Source organism: Eublepharis macularius, chromosome 1, assembly GCF_028583425.1.
Source record: "Eublepharis macularius isolate TG4126 chromosome 1, MPM_Emac_v1.0, whole genome shotgun sequence".
Lineage (NCBI taxonomy): Eukaryota > Metazoa > Chordata > Lepidosauria > Squamata > Eublepharidae > Eublepharis > Eublepharis macularius.
In genome coordinates this window covers 239,640,915-239,660,500 of record NC_072790.1, presented here as the reverse complement: position 1 = coordinate 239,660,500, position 19,586 = coordinate 239,640,915, and the positions used below count along the sequence as shown (strand labels likewise).

The 19,586-nt window shown below is 48.5% G+C and overlaps 1 protein-coding gene across 2 annotated transcripts in view; it reads left to right on the top strand.

Moving 5' to 3' along the window:
- The window catches only part of ATP8B2 (ATPase phospholipid transporting 8B2), a 50,659-nt gene that overhangs the window by 9,189 nt on the left and 21,884 nt on the right, over nt 1–19,586 (top strand). The window contains exons 3-16 of one of the 2 annotated variants that reach the window (XM_054996039.1): nt 67–125; nt 1,533–1,646; nt 2,437–2,535; nt 3,966–4,027; nt 5,541–5,613; nt 7,023–7,093; nt 7,807–7,886; nt 8,854–9,012; nt 10,670–10,758; nt 12,830–13,026; nt 14,237–14,445; nt 16,257–16,300; nt 16,648–16,813; nt 17,956–18,144. In XM_054996039.1, the coding sequence (XP_054852014.1) occupies nt 67–125; nt 1,533–1,646; nt 2,437–2,535; nt 3,966–4,027; nt 5,541–5,613; nt 7,023–7,093; nt 7,807–7,886; nt 8,854–9,012; nt 10,670–10,758; nt 12,830–13,026; nt 14,237–14,445; nt 16,257–16,300; nt 16,648–16,813; nt 17,956–18,144 (1,611 nt within the window). Of the gene's footprint in view, nt 1–66; nt 126–1,532; nt 1,647–1,727; nt 1,767–2,436; nt 2,536–3,965; nt 4,028–5,540; nt 5,614–7,022; nt 7,094–7,806; nt 7,887–8,853; nt 9,013–10,669; nt 10,759–12,829; nt 13,027–14,236; nt 14,446–16,256; nt 16,301–16,647; nt 16,814–17,955; nt 18,145–19,586 lie in introns of those variants that run through there. The other variant, XM_054996048.1, reaches the window with a different exon arrangement.

Below are 19,586 nucleotides of genomic sequence, written 5' to 3'. Positions count from 1 at the left end.
TACAAGCGGGCAGGGTGTCATGGGGGGGGGATGCCACCGACTGACTTATCTCTTGGTCCATTTCAGAGGAGGAAAGGAGGGTGAAGGCGAATGCTCGGGAGTACAATGAAAAGTTCCAGTATGCGGTGAGTGTGGGACTGTTATCTCAGGGCTTGGCATACGGAAAGCCCCTCGTTCAGTCTCCAGCATCTCCAGTTAAAGGGACCAGATAATACGTGATATGAAAGATCCGCTACCCAAAACCCTGGCGAGCAGCTGCCGGTCTGAGTAGACAATACTGATCTTGATGGACCGGCGGTCTGATTCAGCTCCATGTGTGTGTCCATGTGGTCTCAGGAGTGCTGGATGGGCTTTATGGCCCACTTTTAACGGTGTTGGGAACACATTGATCCGGACTGAGATGCCATAAATTTAATGGAATAGTTCAGGATGGCGCTTTTGTAAAGGAAGCAGGGCTGTAGTCTACGCCCCTTTGTCCATACCGTGAACGCCCTTACTGTTCATTGTCCCACACTTAAAGCTTTGCTTTCTACTTTTGTAATTCCATTTTCTGCAACGTTGGACATATCACGTCTGTTGTCGCTCGTTTTTGTAATCCCAGTTGCTTGTTTGATGTCTTGTGGTATTGGATTGCGTTATTTTAACGCAGCGTAATCTGCCTCAAGCCTTCGCAAAAAAGGCGTGCTATAAATAAAATAAATGGAATTGGGGGCAGATGGAATATTAAAGGTGGGGGTATCAGTTACATAAACACACATACATGTTTTAGATAACAGATGGGTAGGGGAGGTCGGTGATTTTTGGTCGGTTGCAATCTGAATGAGGAAGAATCCAGACCTAGCAGGGAAGAATTTTTAGGGAGGAAACTATTGGTGGAGGGGAGCGAAGTCCAATGGTCAATCCCATGTGGCATGCAGAATGCCACAGGTTCAATCCCCAGTATACTCTGCTCTAGAATCTCAGGGGATAACCTTTCGCTGCCCCAGACTCTAGCGGGCAGAAGCCAGCTGGAGAAGTTGCCTCTGAGCAGGATGAATCAGTTGACCTGGGATAAGACACCTTCATGTGTGAATGGTAGAGCCGGGAGTGAGATCAGGGTCAAAGAAGCATCCCCGTGAACGCAAAATTGAGGTGGGGCTATTTTTCCCGAGTTGTCTCTTTGTCTGCAGTAGGCTCTCCGCCCCCCCCCGCTAAGACCGACCCCTCGTATTTCACTCGGGTGTGCCTTTGAATAACATCCCATCCAGGGACAAAAGCCAGTCTGCAGTTATAAATAGAGCAGGGGCGGAGGGGAGGGGAGGCAACGAGCAGGGGGGAGAGGTGTCAAAGGAAGGAGGTCTTTTCCCTTACCAGGATGTTGCATTCCTCCTGGCCCTTCCCCAGGGGGTTGGTGGTGCGCTCTTGGAAACAATGAAATGGGCATTTTTGTTGTGTGTTACGGGCCGGAGAAAAAGTTGCCGGCAGACGGATCGTTCCCACGCTTCACTTCCCCTTCCCACGACTTTCTCCCTTTTTCTCCCTTTCTCCTCCAGAGTAACTGCATCAAGACGTCAAAGTACAACATCGTCACCTTCCTTCCCATCAATCTCTTCGAGCAATTCCAGGAGGTGGCCAACACTTATTTCCTCTTCCTTCTCATCCTCCAGGTGGGGCTCCACAGGACCTCTCTGCTTCAAGGCGGGTGGTGGGAGAGGCTCCCCACCAGCGGCACAGAAGGTGACTGGCGCCATGTGGGTGCCGCACTACAACTATGGACCCAGCCAGAGGTAGTGGAGGCGCAAGAAGGGATTGGTGTGCCTTGCTTGAAGCAGTAAAATGCCTTTAAGCCATCCTGTCCTCAGTTTGTTTCCTGGGCTATGATTTTTCACATCTTTGGTGGTCCCGTTCCTGATCCCTCACTAGGAGTGCGGTGTAGTGATTAGAGTGTCAGATGAGGATTGGGGAGACCCAGGTTCGAATCCCCACCCCGCAGTGAAGGCTCCCTAGGTGACCTTAGCCCAGTCACACCCTCTCGGCCTAGCCTACCTCACAGGGTTGCTGAGATTAAAAACAGAGGAAAAGAGAACTGTGTAAGTTGGTTCGGGTCCCTGCTGGAGAGAAAGGCAAATTAATTTTTATTATATTTATTTTTGTTTATTTTGCTTCATTTGTACCCCACCTTTCTCCCCAATGGGGTGGGTGCAAAGCAGCTTATACCATTTCCTGCTCCTCCATTTTTCCCCCGACAGCAAACCCTGTGAGGTAATTTCAGATGGTTAGCCATGTTGGTCTTTGAGTCTTTTTGACTTTTGAAAACTCACACCCCGGAAATCTAGTTGGTCTTGAAGGGGCTACTGTACCCGAACCTTGCCTCTGTGTGGTAGGTTTAAGCTAAGAGAACCAACGCAACCGCGGTTTGCTGTCAATGACCTTTTCCCGTCTTTCCCCCCCACACAGCTGATCCCCCAGATCTCCTCTCTCTCCTGGTTCACCACCATAGTGCCTTTAGTTCTTGTGCTTACCATCACAGCAGTCAAGGACGCCACCGACGATTACGTAAGTGATGTGGGAAGCGGGCAGGACGCAGGGCCATATTTAGGGTTGCCAGCTCCAAGATGGGAAATTCCTGGAGATTTGGGGGATGAAGCCTAGAGAAGGCAGGGTTTGGGGAGGGAAAATACCTCAGCGTGGTATAATTCCATAGGGTCCACCCTCCAAAGCAGCCGTTTTCTCCAGGGGAACTGACCTCTGTGGCCTGGAGATGAATTGTAATTCCAGGAGAACTCAAGCCATCACCTGGAGGCTGGCAACCCTAGCTGTATTATCTCTAAGGCTGACTAGGCCGAAGCCTAAGTCAGGGACGTATTATTCATAAGGCTGACTAGGCTGAAGCCTAGGTCAGGGCCGTATTATCCATAAGGCTGACTAGGCCGAATCCTAGGTCAGGGCCATATTATCCATAAGGCTGACTAGGCCGAAGCCTAGGTCAAGGCTGTATTATCCATAAGGCTGACTAGGCCGAAGCCTATGTCAGGGCCTTATTAGCCATAAGACTGACTAGGCTGAAGCCTAGGTCAGGGATATATTATTCATAAGACTGACTAGGCCGAAGACTAGGCCGAAGACTAGGTCAGGCCCGTGTTATTCGTAAGGCTGACTAGGCCGAAGCCTAGGGGCCACCGAGGGAGTAGCCCATCAATTGTTTTTCCAGAGGCACACCCCCACGTAAATTACAATTAATTGATTCTCTCATATAACCTCTTTTAAGATAATTAACTGCTTCCTTATTGAAGTGAAACAAATTGTCTCATATTAAAACAATTATCCATAAATTATATATTTTAATAAATAATAAAAAAATTATTCACTTCAAAATATTACAATATTGAACAATTATACCCCCCCCCCCTCAAATGTGCGTTCCTGAAGAGTTCTACTTGTGCAATAAAAATGTTTTTAAAATTGTGAATAGAATTCTTCAGGAGCCCCTCAAAATGGATATAGGGCTATGTACTGTGGTCTAGTACCTGCCGAACCAGGGTCAGGCTGTCAGCTGTAGTGGGGTGAAAGATTGAAGCGCTGGAGGGGGCCCAAAATACCTGAAAGCCTAGGGGCTCGGCTATGGCATAATACGGCCCTGGCAGGGCGGCTGGGTGGTCAGGGACTGGCGAGCCTGACCTGCCATCAACGTATCGGTGGTGGGGATTTGCTTTCCCCCCTCAGTCAGTGCAAGCATGCCATCTCTCAGGCGTGCGTGCTGCTGCGAAATCAGAGTGCTATGGAAAGCATTGGGTGTCGTATCCCTTGACGGGATGGGGAAAAAAGGCGTGTGGGATATCTTTTAGGGTGCATCTTACGAGTGTCTTCCTTTGATACCCTTCTTTGACCCCAGAAAACAGGCAGGGTTCTGGTAGTGGTCGGGTGGATGTGGGCGCATCAGGATTCAACTCCCCCCTCCTCATTCTCACGCTGATGTCTCTCCACAGTTTCGCCACAAGAGTGACAACCAGGTGAACAATCGCCAGTCTCAGGTGTTGATCAGTGGAATGTGAGTGTCGCTTCAACAACTGTGGATTTGTAGCACGGGAGGGAGGGTATGGCGGGAAGAGGGGTGGGGAAATTACAGACACCTTAGGGGGTTGCCCTTGAACTGTCGCAGCGTTTGTTTGTTGTGGGGAGATAAACCTCCAAACACCAGTGTAAAGAGGCAACATGAGAAGGCCTCGGCCTTTATGGCCCATTGTTGGCCCTGTAGAGTAACTTGTTGGCCGCTGTATGCGATAGGATGCCAGACTAGATGGACCACTGGTCTCATCTGGCGGCAGTCTTCTGATGTTCTTATGAGAAGATGATAATAATAACAACAACGTTCGATTTATATACCACCCATCAGGACAACTTAACACCCTCTCAGAGGAGTTTACAAAGTGTGTTATTATTATCCTCACAACAACTTTGTAAGGTGGAAGGGGCTGAGAGAGCTCCAAGAAGCTGTGACTGCCCCAGGGTCACCCAGCTGGCTTCAAGTGGAGGAGTGGGGAACCAAACCTGGCTCTCCAGATTAGAGTCCTGCCGCTCGTAACCACTGCACCCAATAGCTTGTGCTGTGAGGAAACATTTGGGGCTCCTTAATTAGTTTCATATTTCTCCCACCCTTCCTACAAGGAACTCAACGCAACCCATATTTTATCCTCACAACAACCCTGCGATGTGGATTATGATGAGAGAGGCTGATTGGCCAAGTCAAGTGATCTTCATGGGCGGATGGGGATTTGAAACTCGATTCCTCCAGACCTACTTAGATGCTTTAACCATTACTCCGCACTCTTCCAGTGCCTGTGGGGGAGGCCCTCCCATATATCTGGCATCCGTTTATCCGTTTATGGCAATCCATTTCTGCATCTGTAATAATTGCTTTGATGCTTTAAATCTTGGAAGTCCCTTTGCTTACATTAATCACTACAAGATAGATCAAGATGGATATCTATGTTAGTCTGTCTGTAGCAGTAGAAAACTGCAAGAGTCCAGTAGCACCTAAAAGATTAACAAAATTTGTAGTAGGGTATGAGCTTTTGTGAGTCACAGCTCACTTTTTCAGAAATCACTACAACAACCTTGACAAGGAGGCCAGTAGTACAAATCCCGTACTGAAGATGAGGGCCAACTTGGCCCATATTAAGCAGAGCCCTACTGAATCAGATGAAGAGGGGCCGACTAGATGCTTATAGGAAGCCCACCAGCAATCTCCTGAGAGCAGTAGCTTTCCCCCAGTGTCTAGTATTTGGAGATAGACTGCCCTCTGAACCTGGTGTTTCCGTGTCTTTCTTATGGTGAATATCTGCTGATAGATCTATTCTCCAAGAATCCTTGTAGCCTACGAGATTTGAATGCAGGCCTTTCTGATTCAAAGCTCACATTTTTAGCAATTACGCCACACCAATTTTTGTGGTAGGAGAGATTATGTGAAAGAAGCGAGGGAGGGTTTGCCACCCACCTGATGCCCTCTCCTCCCCCATATTGGCTGTTCCCTACTCCTCACCTTCTGGCTCGATTCCCTGCAGACTCCAGCAGGAACAGTGGATGAATGTTCGTGTCGGTGACATCATCAAATTGGAGAACAACCAGTTTGTGGCGGTGAGTCTTGGGCGGAGGGGGGGGGGTCTGTTCAAGGACGGCGGTTTATGTTGGAGGAGGAATGTGCAAAATGCACCCCTTCCCCGCAGAGAATTAGGTGTGCACTCTGTCTTGCACCAGTCCACTGAAAAGGATGCCCGGAACATCTGCGATTGCCAGATAATTGGTACGTGATAACCCGATATCTTCTATTGTGGCTGGCAGCCGTTCTTCACGGTCTCTCGCACAGGTGCTCCGCAAAACCTGCTACCAGAGATCTTTCACCTGAGGCCTTATGCATGCAAGGCGGGATCTCTACCCAGGTGCTATAGTCTCTTCCTGGAAGAAATCCTTCAGCATCTAAATATGAACGTATCATTGGTCCACGTAGCTGGTTCCTGTCTATTCCTACTCTCTGGGGTGCTGGACAGGAGTCATTTCCAGATCAAAGATCCTTCTATTAGCATATGTTAACAGAAGGTTCTGGGTTCAGTCCTCAGCATCTACTTTTCAAAAGAACCTGGGGCAGCAGAGCGGGCACAGACCGCTGGCTGAGACCCTACAGGGCTCACTGCCAGTTGAATATGTAGGGTTTAGCTTGCTATAATTTTGTGTTGTCTGCTGTTTCCTTGGGCAGTTCTCCTGCAGGAAATGGGAGATTTGACCCAGAGGCCCCTGAGACATCTTCCAAAAAGAGAGAAGCCATGTGGGGACCTCTGGAACGAGCTGCTGCAAGCTCAGGGGCTGTTAACTGGGTCCCTGGCAGCTGCCCGCTAATGCTGACCCCTCATTCCGACCCTGGCAGAAGCGGAGGATTGGTGTGCTTGCTAAAGAGCGGTCTAGGCCTAAAGATGCAGGGTGGGAGGGCCATAGGTCAGTGGCAGAGTATAGGCTGTGCATGCACAGGCTTCCGACAACTTGGAGACCCCCTAGTAGTCCGAGTGGACAGCGTTGAACTAGACGGAACCGTCGTATGATTCTTTTGAGTCAGCTCCACGTTTGGATGCATGTGTTGTTAGAATCATAGGGTTGGAAGGGACTTCCAGGGTCATCTAGTCCAGCCCCCTGCACAATGCAGGAAATTCACAACTACTTCCTCTCCCCCCCCCACCCTCAGTGACTCCTGCTGCAAGCCCAGAAGATGGAAAAAAATCTCCAGGATCCCTGGCCAAACTGGCCTGGAGAAAATTGCTTCCTGACCCCCCATTAGCCCATTTGAGGAATTCAGGAGGGCTTACGTTTCCCCCTGCTCTTCCACATTATCCTCACAACAACCCTATGAGGTAGACGAGGTAGAGGGAGAATGACTGGCCCAAGTCCACCCAGCTAGTGGAGTCTCCCCAGGTCCCTATAGTCTTATTGTGGTGACCACACCGCACACCGCACTTGCTGATCCTTCCGATCTCATCCTCCTTCTTACTTGTCTTTAGGCTGACCTGCTCCTTCTGTCCAGCAGTGAACCTCACGGCCTTTGTTACATCGAGACTGCTGAGCTAGACGGGTGAGTCACCTCCTGTTCTTGGGCCCAGCTGTTGGCAGCTGGAGGGGGGGCTTCCGGTGTACCTCTGCGTTGCCTCTGGGGAGCCGTTCAGAACCGCGAGATTGAGTTGGCATCATGGATTGAGATACATTCATTATTAGATTTTGGGCAGCGGATCAAACTGCTGCTGTCTGAGAGAGCTCGTGGGCCAGTTGGAACGATCTGTCGCCCGCTTGGCTGCGGCTGATCTAGCCGCATCGTTTTATCCCTCTGTATGAATGTCTGTCTGCTGTCTTGTCTTGTTTTAATTGCTTGTTTTTCTCTGCTGTGAGTCGCGTTATGGATTCCCCAGGAGGTGGAGAGGCGGGGTGAAATAAATTGATTTGACTGGGTCCTGCATATCTGCCTGTATTTTTTTTATCCTGCCCCTCCCTCCAAGGTGCTCAGGGAGGCATGCATGTCCCCCCACTGATTTATCCCTACAACAGTCCTGTGAGGTAGGCCAGGCTGGGAAAGAATGACTGGCTCAAGGTCACCCAGTGGGTTTCATAGGAGGGTAGGGATTTGAATCCAAGTCCAACACCCTTACCACTACATCAGAGTCAGTTTGGTGTAGTGGTTAAGAGTGGCAGCCGATCAGCTTTAATATGTCTGGGTAGGACTATAGCAGCCCAGGCGGTGCCCCGGCACCCCCGTTGCTCTTCCTCCTTCCCTGACCCTGCTTCTGTTTCCAGAGAAACCAACATGAAGGTGAGGCAGGCTATCCCCGTGACATCGGAGCTGAGTGACACCAGCAAACTGGCGCACTTTGATGGTGAGTGGGGGCTGTTGGGGGGGGAGGAGGAGGAGGTAGATGGGGCTGAAAGAGCATGACTTTTCCGAGGTCATCTGTGGGCTTCACGGCTGAATGGAGAGTTCAGGAAAACAACCTAAAAATAATGGTTGTTGTGGGTTTTCCGGGCTGTATTGCCGTGGTCTTGGCATTGTAGTTCCTGACGTTTCGCCAGCAGCTGTGGCTGGCGTCTTCAGAGGTGTAGCACCAAAAGACAGAGATCTCTCAGTGTCACAGTGTGGAGAAGATGTTGGCAGGTCATTTGTATCTACTCAGGAGGGGTGGGGTTGAGCTGAGTAGATACAAATGACCTGCCAACATCTTCTCCACACTGTGACACTGAGAGATCTCTGTCTTTTGGTGCTACACCTCTGAAGATGCCAGCCGCAGCTGCTGGCGAAACGTCAGGAACTACAATGCCAAGACCACGGCAATACAGCCCGGAAAACCCACAACAACCATCGTTCTCCGACCGTGAAAGCCTTCGACAATACAACCTAAAAATATATATAGAAAGTATTTATTATAGATGTTCAGGCCTTATGTTTTAAACTTGTTTTTAATCTACACTTGTGCACATGTATAATAAATACTTTCTCTATATATTTTTAGGTTGTTACTTGACCCCTCTATTCTGTTCCCCTGCTTGTTTGGGTTGAGTTTGTGGGGACCTTCCCCCACACCCCCTTTTTTTCTTCCTGGAATGGAGAGTTCAGCCAGGGTCCTTCTGGTGGACTGATGCTCTAATCACTGTACCACCCTGGCTAAGCCACATATTCTGATGTGGAACCCCCCCCCCCCCCGGAACTAACTCCCCATTCACTCACGGGGGGAAAGGCACTCCATGCAACCCTTCATTCCCTTTCGGGCCGCCCTGTCTCGATGTAGCCTATCCCCCGGGTTGGGTGTTTGGGTTGACGCCCGCCGTCTTTCATGTTCCGGTCTGTAGGAGAAGTGATCTGTGAGCCTCCCAACAATAAACTGGATAAGTTCAGCGGGACCCTGTACTGGAAGGAGAGCAAGCACTCGCTCAGCAACCAGAACATGCTTCTACGCGGCTGTGTCCTTCGCAATACGGAGTGGTGTTTTGGGCTGGTCATCTTCGCAGGTGCGTATCCGGGACCTGGGGTCGCAATACATGTTGGGGGATGGAGTTCTCTCACCTGGTTGCCCTGAATTTGTATCCGGAATCCCGTTCTCTCTTGGCTCATCCAGATGGAATCCAGCACTGACGGGATCCGGCAAAGAAAAGCACAAGAGTGTCCAGTTCGAACCTTGCCTCACCCGTGAATTCACTAGCTGGCTTGGAGGCAAGCCCCTTGGCTTCAGTCCTACCTCATACAAGGCAGGACTTCCAAGACTGGCCTGCCTTACAGGGCTGGTGTAAGGATTACAACTTGCTAAGCTGTGGGAAAGCATTTTTGGTGTTCAAAAAGCACTATGCAGAAACTTGAGCGAAAGAAGTCAAATATCTGCCCCAAAGATGTTTAAATTTTTAGACTGCGGAGAGACGAGGGAAGAAGGTAGTATCAGAAAAGGAGTTCACTTCTGAGTTTCGTAGCTGTTGGAAATGGGATGTTGCATAAAGTGGTTTGATCCAGGATTGGAATTAAGAACTGGGTAAATGTATAATTTGGATTGATAGCTATTAAGCAAGCTGTGAGTGGCGGCCTCCTTGTGCAAAGATACTTGGCCCGTGATAATTCACTCATGAATTTCACAGCCACAAGATAGCATGAGGTCCAGTAACTTAGCTATCTATAGATGTAGCTGATTCTTTTCTTGCCTTTCCTCCAAGGAGCTCAGTGTGTAGCGTACATGGCTCTTCAACCCCTGTTTTATCCTCACAACGACCCTGTGAGGTAGGCTTAGGGAGAAAGGGAGTGACTGGTCCCAAGCTTACCCAGTGAGCTTCTTGGCAGAATAAGAATATGGTCGCAGGTTTCCCAAATCCTAGTCCGACATGCTGACCACTACATCACACTGGCTATTAGTTGAGGTGACTTTAAAAGCAAAGTAAATTTGTGAAGGGTAGGTCTCTTGCTGGGTATATTCACCATGAGGGTTAATGACAAAGACAACAACATTCGATTTATATGCTGCCCTTCAGGACAACTTAATGCCCACTCAGAGCGGTTTACAAAGTATGTTATTGTTATCCCCATGACAAACATCCTGTGAGGTGGGTGGGGCTGAGAGAGCTCCAAGAAGCCGTGACTGACCCAAGGTCACCCAGGTGGCTTCAAGCGGAGGAGTGGGGAATCAAACCTGGTTCTCCAGATTAGAGTCCTGCCGCTCTTAACCACTACACCAAACTGGAGCCTCCATGTTCAGAAGCAGTATACCTCTGAACACTAGCCTCTTGGTCGTGAAGTGCAGCTTTGCTTTGGAGTTTTCAGGCCTCGCCTGGAACCAGATTGATGAACTAGATGAACCTTTTCTCTGATCCAGGAGGGCTCTTCTCGTGTTAGGACTCCCAGCTGCTGCCCCGCACAATGATTAACAACCGAGCCTCCATGTTCAGGGGCAATTCTCTGAAAATCATTTGCAAGTGGAAGGACAACAGCAGGGGAAGCAGATGTTCCCTTCCAGCCCTGCTTTTGAGCTTGAACACAGCCATAATTGGGAACAAGATGCCGGACTGAGTGGCCCTTCCGCTCTGATCCGACAGGGCCTGTGTTTATGTTCTGGTGTTCTTAGATTCTGGGGTGGAGTCCTGCTAGAAACTTATATAAACCTGCTCCTGTTTCCACCCCCTCCTCCAGGTCCAGACACCAAATTGATGCAGAACAGCGGGCGCACGAAATTCAAGAGGACGAGTATTGATCGCTTAATGAACACTCTGGTGCTTTGGGTAGGTGAGATCCCTCCCTTCTCCAAGACCCCCCCCCCCCGGGTCTTACACTTAGCAAAGCAGAATGCAGCCGCGTTCTGGCGCAAGAACATACCTTGCCAGTTCTGTAGAAGCTGCAGTTTTTTTAAACTGGCTTCAACTCAGAGCTCCAATGCTTGATTCCCTTTAAAGTCCCAAACAGGATTGGGGCTGAGAAAACCAAAGGACTATATTTGCCTATCCGAACCTGGCACCTGCCCAAACACTGAGGTCAACATCGGAGGCCCTACTGAATGGGAGGTGGGCCACTTGGAGGGACAAGGCCTTCTCTGTGGTGGCACTTTGCTTGTGGAACTCCCTGCTACTGTAAACATGAGGTCTTCTAATTTTGGCTCTCTCAGCAAAACTTTTTTTTTATTTTCACCATCTTTTAATGGTTAGGGTACGCGTTCTCTTCCTTGTCTCAGCGATTTTTCTTAATAGTTTCGGCACACTGCTGATAAAGATGTTTTATGATTCTTTGGCTGTTTTTCACTGTATTTAATGGCTGATTTCATTGTTGCCCAAGGGTTTTGTTCGCTGCTGAGCTGGTGAATTTTTTCATAACTTTCCTCCCACAGTTGCTGTTTTACTATCGCAATCTCTTAAGCTGTTTTGCTGCCAGTTCTGTTGGCTTTACTGCTTTTCTGTTGATCGGAACTGGGTTTTTTAAAATGATTTGATCTCTTTTCTTCATCTTGAGAATGTACGGTGTGTCCAAGTGAGAAAGTAGAACAGAGTTAATTGTATATAGATACACTGCGTTGCTAATATACCTTACAGCTCTTTTACAATTAAAAAAGCCAAGCTGCATGGAAAAGTAGAGCAAGAGAACAACAGAGACAACATAACCAGGGCTCATTTCAAGGGGGAACGCACAGGAACGCAGTTCCGGTAGTTCCCCAAAGAGGTCACATGTCAGGTGGCCCCGCCCACCTGACTCTCGGCCATTTTGGGCCCGTTTCAGCCTGAATTAGGGCCATAACGGTCTGGATCAGGCCTTTGACGGGTGGTAGATCACTCTCCCACTCAGCAGCGGCCTGATCCTGACCATTTTGGGTCCCTTTTTGGCCATTTCCAGCCCCTTTTTGCCATTTTGGGCCCAATTTCGGCCCTGAATGGCCAGGATTGGGTCCAAAACAGCCAGGATAGGTGATGTCAGGGGGTGTGGCATATGCAAATCAGTTACGCTAATGCCAGTTCCAGTGTCAAGGGGCGTGGCATATGTTAATAAGTTATGCTAATGAGTTCCTCCAGCTCTTTTTCTACGAAATGATCCCAGAACATAACAAAGCCCTTTTATCAAAAAGAGTCCAGTAGCACCTTTAAGACTAACCAATTTTATTGCAGCATAAGCTTTCGAGAATCAAGTTCTCTTCGTCAGATGCATGATCCGAACTGGTCAAATACAGTTCGGATCATGCATCTGACGAAGAGAACTGTGATTCTCGAAAGCTTATGCTGCAATAAAATTGGTTAGTCTTAAAGGTGCTACTGGACTCTTTTTGATTTTGCTACTACAGACTAACACGGCTAACTCCTCTGGATCAAAGCCCTTTTATGTTACTGAAAATATACAGTTTGACAGTATTGATAACTGACACACATTTCTTAAACCCAAACCGTTTCTTGCAAGTCCTTTATTAAGACGAGGCACGCACGATGTCTTGCAATAAGTTACAAAGATACCTCCTGCATGATTGTTTTATTGCACTGGCACAAACTTGCACATGGATTGCGCTTGGATAACAGGCACCTTTTCACTTTTCTCGTTTCTGTAAAGCACCTTGACAGAGTCCTTGAGTCACATTACAAAACTGTTCATCTCCTGTTCCATTTGTGTGCTGGTTATTCATCCCATCTTCTTCTCCAACACACCTTAAATGAAAGATTAATTTTTTTTACAGCGGTGTTTGGTTCCACATAGTGCCATCGTTTGCAAACCCCTCCTTTACACTGATCCCTGCCCCGAAGAGTTTACAAATCGCAGTAGCCTCACGATTGCGCTTGAATCTGACCCTTTCCTCGTTCTCTCTCCCTGTCACTTGGGCAGATTTTCGGCTTCCTGGTGTGCATGGGTGTGATCCTGGCTATCGGCAACTCCATCTGGGAGTATGAGGTGGGCGCCTGCTTCCAAATCTACCTGCCCTGGGACGAGGCGGTCGACAGTGCCTTCTTCTCTGGCTTCCTCTCCTTCTGGTCATACATCATCATCCTCAATACCGTGGTCCCCATCTCTCTTTATGTCAGGTATGTTTTTTGGGAAGGAGGTAGGAGGGAGATTTCAGCTACCTACCCCTTCTTGGCATGAGAAGAAGGAGGTGGCATGGTATAAATAAAAGTATTTAACATTGGTCTAGTGCTTTAGAGAATCCCAAGTGCTTCACTGAGATGATCTTGGTCATTTTTACAGCAACCTTGCGAGGCAGGCCAGTTGATTGTTGTTGTTGTTGTTGTTATGCCTTTCTGTATGAGATCCAAGGCGGGTTACACAGTGCGAGTGAAAATACAATATAATCCACAGAACGGGAGCCCGAATGTCTCTCCCAAGGCCTCTTAGCTGTTACGTTCCAGTAGCCAGTACAGGCAAGATTTGAACTGGGGGCTTCCCGCCTAATTAGCTGCCAGCACTGGGTCCCTGAACCTTGAGCTGCAAATATGATGAGTGTGTAGACTTGCAATATCCCCTTGTTGATTCACCTTCCTGGGGAGGGGGATTGGGGGGTGGTTCTTGCAGAAGCGGATTTCTTTCGGTGGGAAGCCCCTTGATCCTTCTGTGTTGTGTTGTCTCTTTGGAAACCACTGAAATCTTTTCCCGTCCCTGTCCCAAGAGCCTCCACTGTGCTGTCCTCTCCAGGTGACGCTCTGCTTGGCCCTGTATCAAGTTCCAATCCCCACCCATCTGTCTTGTTTCTTCCCCTTGCCTCATTTTGCCTGCCTCCCTTCCTCCTTCCCCCTCTGCCGGCCTTTTCTTTTTTTAATATCTCTTTTTTTTTTTGGCTTCCCCAGCATGAATTTCTCTGTCACTCTTAGCCTCCAGGTAAGAGCTGGTCGCCTCCTGCTTCAGCCACCCACCTCAACCTTTGCTTGCCTCCTCCCCAGTATAAGACGGGTAGGAGGTAGGACTTCCCGCCATAGCATCTGCTCAAGGGCAATGACTTTGTTCCCTGTTGCCTCCTTTACATGCCAAGGGGAAGTCTAGCCAGTTGATTCCTTCTCCATAGCAGATCTGTCTTGATGGCCTTGTTCAGAATTTTGGTAATTGTGATGTCAAACTAAAATTCCCTCTTCTGTGCAGGCAGCCTTATGTGGCTTTATGTGGGTTGTCTGCCTCTGAAAAAAAGAGTGCTTACGAGTCTGATCCAGCCGGCCAATACTTGATGCCACCTGTGACTTTTGGGGACGCCGGACTGCCTGGGCTTTTGATGGCTCTTCTAACCTCTCCCTCCCTTGTATGCAGCGTGGAGGTGATCCGTCTCGGGCACAGTTACTTCATCAACTGGGACAAGAAGATGTACTGTGGGAAGAGGTGCACGCCGGCAGAGGCGCGGACCACGACCCTGAACGAGGAGCTGGGGCAGGTGGAGTACATCTTCTCGGACAAGACCGGGACCCTCACTCAGAACATCATGGTCTTCAGCAAGTGCTCCATAAACAAACGAAGCTACGGTAAGCCCAGGCCGGTAGGGAAAGGAGCACCGTATATTAGTTCTCTGCCAAACCGTCTCTAAACACAGCTTGCCCTGGCCTGGGTGGGAGTGGTGTCTGAACAGGAATATAAATCAAGTCATTGGTCAATATAGCTCAGTATCACCTGCTTTGGCTGGCAGCTGCTCAAGCAGAGATTCTTGAATAAATGCGGGTGCTGGGGGATTGAACCTGGGACCTTCTGCATGCGAAGCAGGTGCTCTACCACTGAGCCACAGCCCCTCTCTGTATGAAATCCCCGTACGTTGTCTTAGGTTGCTCAGTATTGCCTGCTCTGACTGGCAGACGCACTCCAGGGTCTCTGCCTCTTTCCCTGCCCTGCTGCCTGAGATGCTTTTAGCGGGAGATGCCGAGGGATTGACTGTGGGACCTTTTTGGCCTGCAAAGTGTGTGCTGTTCCCACTCCCTAAAGTATGACCGCAGTGATTCAAAGCTGTTTTACATGGAATTCAATCCCCCTCTTGGGTGATCGTGGGTCAGTTTACCCTCTCTCGGTATAGCCTTCCTCACTGGGTTGTTGTGATTATAAAAAGGGAGAGAGGATAATCATGTACACTGCCTGGAGGCTGCTGTGAAGAAGAGAAAGATAGAAATATTATAGATACATAGCGATAAGAGAGCAGCAAGGAACTCGCTCTCAGCCTCTTTCCCCAACAGATGCAATATGAGGATATTAATATCGATCTGTCCAACAGGAGAGTTGATAGGAATACAGAAAGATCATGTATGTGAATTCGTTTGAACACATGAAAGCACTATGTAAATACTTCAAGATGGGTAGCCGTGTTAGTCTGTCTGTCGTAGCAGAAAAGAGCAAGAGACCCAGTAGCCCCTATAAGACTCACAAAATTTATGGGAGGGTATGAGCTTTCTTGAGCCACAGCTCACTTCTTCAGATACAGCTAGAATGTGAGTCTATCTTTCCTTATATCTTGGAGAGTGGAGTGATTTCAGATGCCAAGTGACAATAGCTGGTGAATGACAATAGCAGGCGTGATTGGATTAGGTGGGATATGCAGAGGAGTGGTGGGTGTGGCGAAATCAGCACTGGTAATGAGACGGGAAGCCCTGGTCTCTGTTCAGTCCATGTGGATGCATTGTCTTGAGATTCATTATCTAGCGGTATCTGAAGAAGGGAGCTGTGGCCGTTTCCACACGTACCAGCATAGCGCTAGCTTCTCGCAACGAGGGCGTCTTCCTGGCGCGATGATGTCAGAAATCGCGCCACGAAGACGCCCTCGTTGCGAGAGGTTAATGCTATGCCGGTACGTGTGGAAACGGCCTGTGTCTCAGGAAAGCTCATACCCTACAATAAACTTTTGTTAGTCTTATAGGCGCTACTTGTCTCTTGCTCTTTTCTACCGCTATATAAATACTTATTATCAATAATATTTATTATTAACAGTTAGTAATATATACTGCCATTAATGTGGTGGTGGAGAGGGCTGTCAAGCCATAGCTGGCTTATGGTAACCCCTGGTGGGATTTTCATGGCAAGAGACTAACAGAGGTGGTTTGCCGTTGCCTACTTCTGAATAGCAACTCTGGGCTTCCTTGGAGATCTCCCATGCGATTCCTAATCAAGGCCGACCCCGTTAGCTTCCAAGATCTGACGAGATCTGGCTTCCAGGGCACAAGCATGAATCATGTTGATGTAATTAATATATTCTTAGTCTTGGCCCACTGTCTAACAATATGGTCGACCAATATGGTACATGGATACACACACACCCTGCACACATGTTGTAAATCTTTATTTTCTGTGTCCGTAGGTGACGTTTTGGACGTTCTGGGGTACAAGGCAGAGCTTGGAGAGGTAGGACGTCTGAATTCACGATGACGGGGTGGGTGGTAAGATGGAAGAACCTTCAAATGAGAGGCCGGCAGTGACAGACTGTGGGGAGGGGGGAAGAAGATGCCAAGTTCTCACCTCCCTGCTGTCCCCCTCCAGGCACGCAGTCCCCCATCACCCATGCTCAGTTTGTCAAGCAGTATGAGAAATATGGGGTGTGGGATGGCACAAACGTAGTGATGTGATGGCACAAAAGTTGCGATGTCACTTCTGGGTTATCACACGGCTGACTTACGGTGACGAGGTGAATGCTGTGAATGAAACTTCGGGTTTATAACCCTGTTTCCTCCCATTGCTCCCTTTCCCTCTAGAAAACGGAACCTGTCGATTTCTCTTTCAACCCCCTGGCTGACCCCAAGTTCACATTTTGGGACACCGGTCTCCTGGAGGCAGTCAAGCTGGGAGATCCGCACGTCCATGAATTCTTCCGTCTGCTCTCTCTCTGCCACACGGTCATGTCCGAGGAGAAGAACCCAGGTTGGGATGGAGACCTTTGGTGGGGAAATTTAGCGGTCAAAGACAGAGGGGAGGAGGCGAATCTGCTCTGTGCCATTCAGAGAGTACAGATCTCATACCTACCCGTGTCCTAGAGTTGCTCCACTTTGCATGAGGGGGCCAGAACTCATATCAGGCATGTTGCATTTGGAGAACCAATAGTTTAAAGTGGGGTGCTTGAATTGTACACGCCGTGGGATGCCTGAACTTGTAGTGGAGTGATTGTAAGAGGCTCTAAATCTTCATTTAGAGACTTGGCCTAGCGTGGAAACCTGTGCGAGGGAGCTTGATGCACAGGATTTGCTGTTCAAATCTCACGTCTGCCACAAACTCATAGGGTAGCCTTTGGCAAGCTTCCTTGTTTTAAATAATATTTCTTTGAGTCAGATCTAGATATGTTACATGAGCTTTCCTCAACCTTAGGTCTTAACCCAGCAGTAGGTCTTTTGCAGGTTTATTCATTTGTGGATACTCTGTTTTTTAAATTTAATTTAATTATTAGATTTCTTGCCCGCACTCGCCGCAAACATGGGGTTACCATACCAAAGTGTGTTACCATACCAAAAAGGCTGGGAACTACTGCTTTGCAACATATTTATATTTCCTCTGCATGAGCAGCAGGATTCCAATCTGGAGAGGCAGGTTTGATTCCCCACGCCTCCGCTTGAAGCCAGCTGGGTGACCTTGGGCCAGTCACAGCTCTCTCAGAGCTCTCTCGGCTCCACCCACCTCACAGGGCGATTGTCGTGAGGAGAATAACAACACACTTTGTAAACCGCTCTGAGTGGGCGTTAAGTTGTCTTGAAGGGCGGTATACAAATCATGTGTTGTTGTTGTTGTTATTATTGCTACTTTTGTTATTTTGCTGTTTGAAATTCTGTTGCTTCTGTGGTTTATTTTTCTTGATGCTGTTTTGCAGTTTTACCTGCATTTTGTCGTACTTCATTTTATGTTTTGAACTTGTTTCTTTTATGTTATCCATTTCAAGAACCACCTGGTCTGAGGGGCAGGTTCAAGACGCCTGATATAAATAAAGGCCCGACATCCTTGGGTTTCGATTTCCCTCTTCACCTGACCAGACTTTGTTCCCCTCCTTCCTTTCCCTTCTCTTCTTATCCCGACAGGAGAATTATATTACAAAGCCCAGTCCCCGGATGAGGGTGCCTTGGTGACCGCTGCCCGTAATTTCGGTTTTGTGTTCCGTGCCCGCACCCCCAAGACGATCACAGTGCAGGAGCTGGGGCGGCCTGTGACATACCAGCTTCTGGCCATCCTGGACTTCAACAACGTCCGCAAGCGCATGTCTGTCATTGGTGAGAAAGGAGGAGGGTTGGCAGAGATGGTGAGAAGGAGGAGGGTTCTCCGGATGGTGGACTTGACTTAGGAATCTGTCAGGTCTTTGGTCCTTCTTAGTAACTCACTGCTGTCTGCTTGAATTGGACCCTTGGTCCATCCAAGTCAGTATTGTCTACTCAGACTGGCCCAGCTCTCCCAAGGTCTCAGGTGGAAGTCTTTCACATCACATCGTCTCCAGTCTTTCATGTTACCTACAACTGGATCCTTTTAACATAAGATTCTACCGGGGATTGAACTTGGGACTTTCTGTGGGCCAAGCAGATGCTGTACCTCCCTTTGTTGCAGTAGTAGTAGTAGTAGTAGTAGTAGTAGTAGTAATACTGAATTTATATATTGCCCTTCAGGACAACTTAACGCCCACTCAGAGTGCTTTACAAAGTGTGTTATTATCCTCACAACAATCATCCTGTGAAGTGGGTGGGGCCGAGAGAGCTCTGAGAGAGCTGTGACTGACCCAAGGTCACCCAGCTGGCTCCCAAGTGGAGGAGTGGGGAATCAAACCCGGCTCTCCAGATTAGAGTCCTGCCGCTCTTAACCACTTAACCAAACTCAGAACTCTCCAGAGAGATGGACATAGAAAGGTCAAAAACTGCCACCTGAGTGCCGAACTGGAAGATAGGCTGTTCTTGGATACGCCTCTCCCACGTCTACCACAGGTCCTGTCGACCCGATGTGAGTTCTGTGCTCTGGACTTTTCACAGACACGAGTGGACCTAATTCAGAAGTGGCTTAATCCCGTTCCCCTGTACCATTTTCCTGACCTGAAATGGCCCTGAGTAGGTGCTATTTATGTACCCCACTGGGGAAACCCGCGTGTACTGTTGAGCTACGTGTGAACTTCCCCAGTGGAGTAAATAGCAAGCTGTTTCCAAAAAAATGGTGCAGGGGGAGCCTAAAGACTCCTTTCCGCATAACCACGATCCAGACGGCTCCTGTGCACCTGGGAGTTACGTTCCAAGAATGGAACTCTCAGGGCACATCTGCTCAAGAGGATGTGTGGCAGACATGGGGGAAAGGGACACATGGGCAATGAATCCTGTAGTTAGGCCCTGCGATCCCTTTATCTCGAGATAATTTCAGCAAGGAATTAGTCTGATCCATAATTATTATTATTTATGTCATTTATAATCTGCCTTTCTTACCAAGACTCAAGGCGAATTACATAGAGTGAGATTAGCACAGTCAGTATCAAGGACATTTCCATAAACAATGCCATAGGGTAAATAAATGCAAGTTTACCAAGACATAGCATGAGTATAAATCGGACAGAGAGTTGAAGAAATGCTGAAACGGAGCACAAGCAATTCTAGGACTGACATTACACAAATATAGAACTACCCAGTAGGGTCATACTTAAAGCAACAGGTAGTACATAGGAGAGCGTATTTAAAGCCAGGAG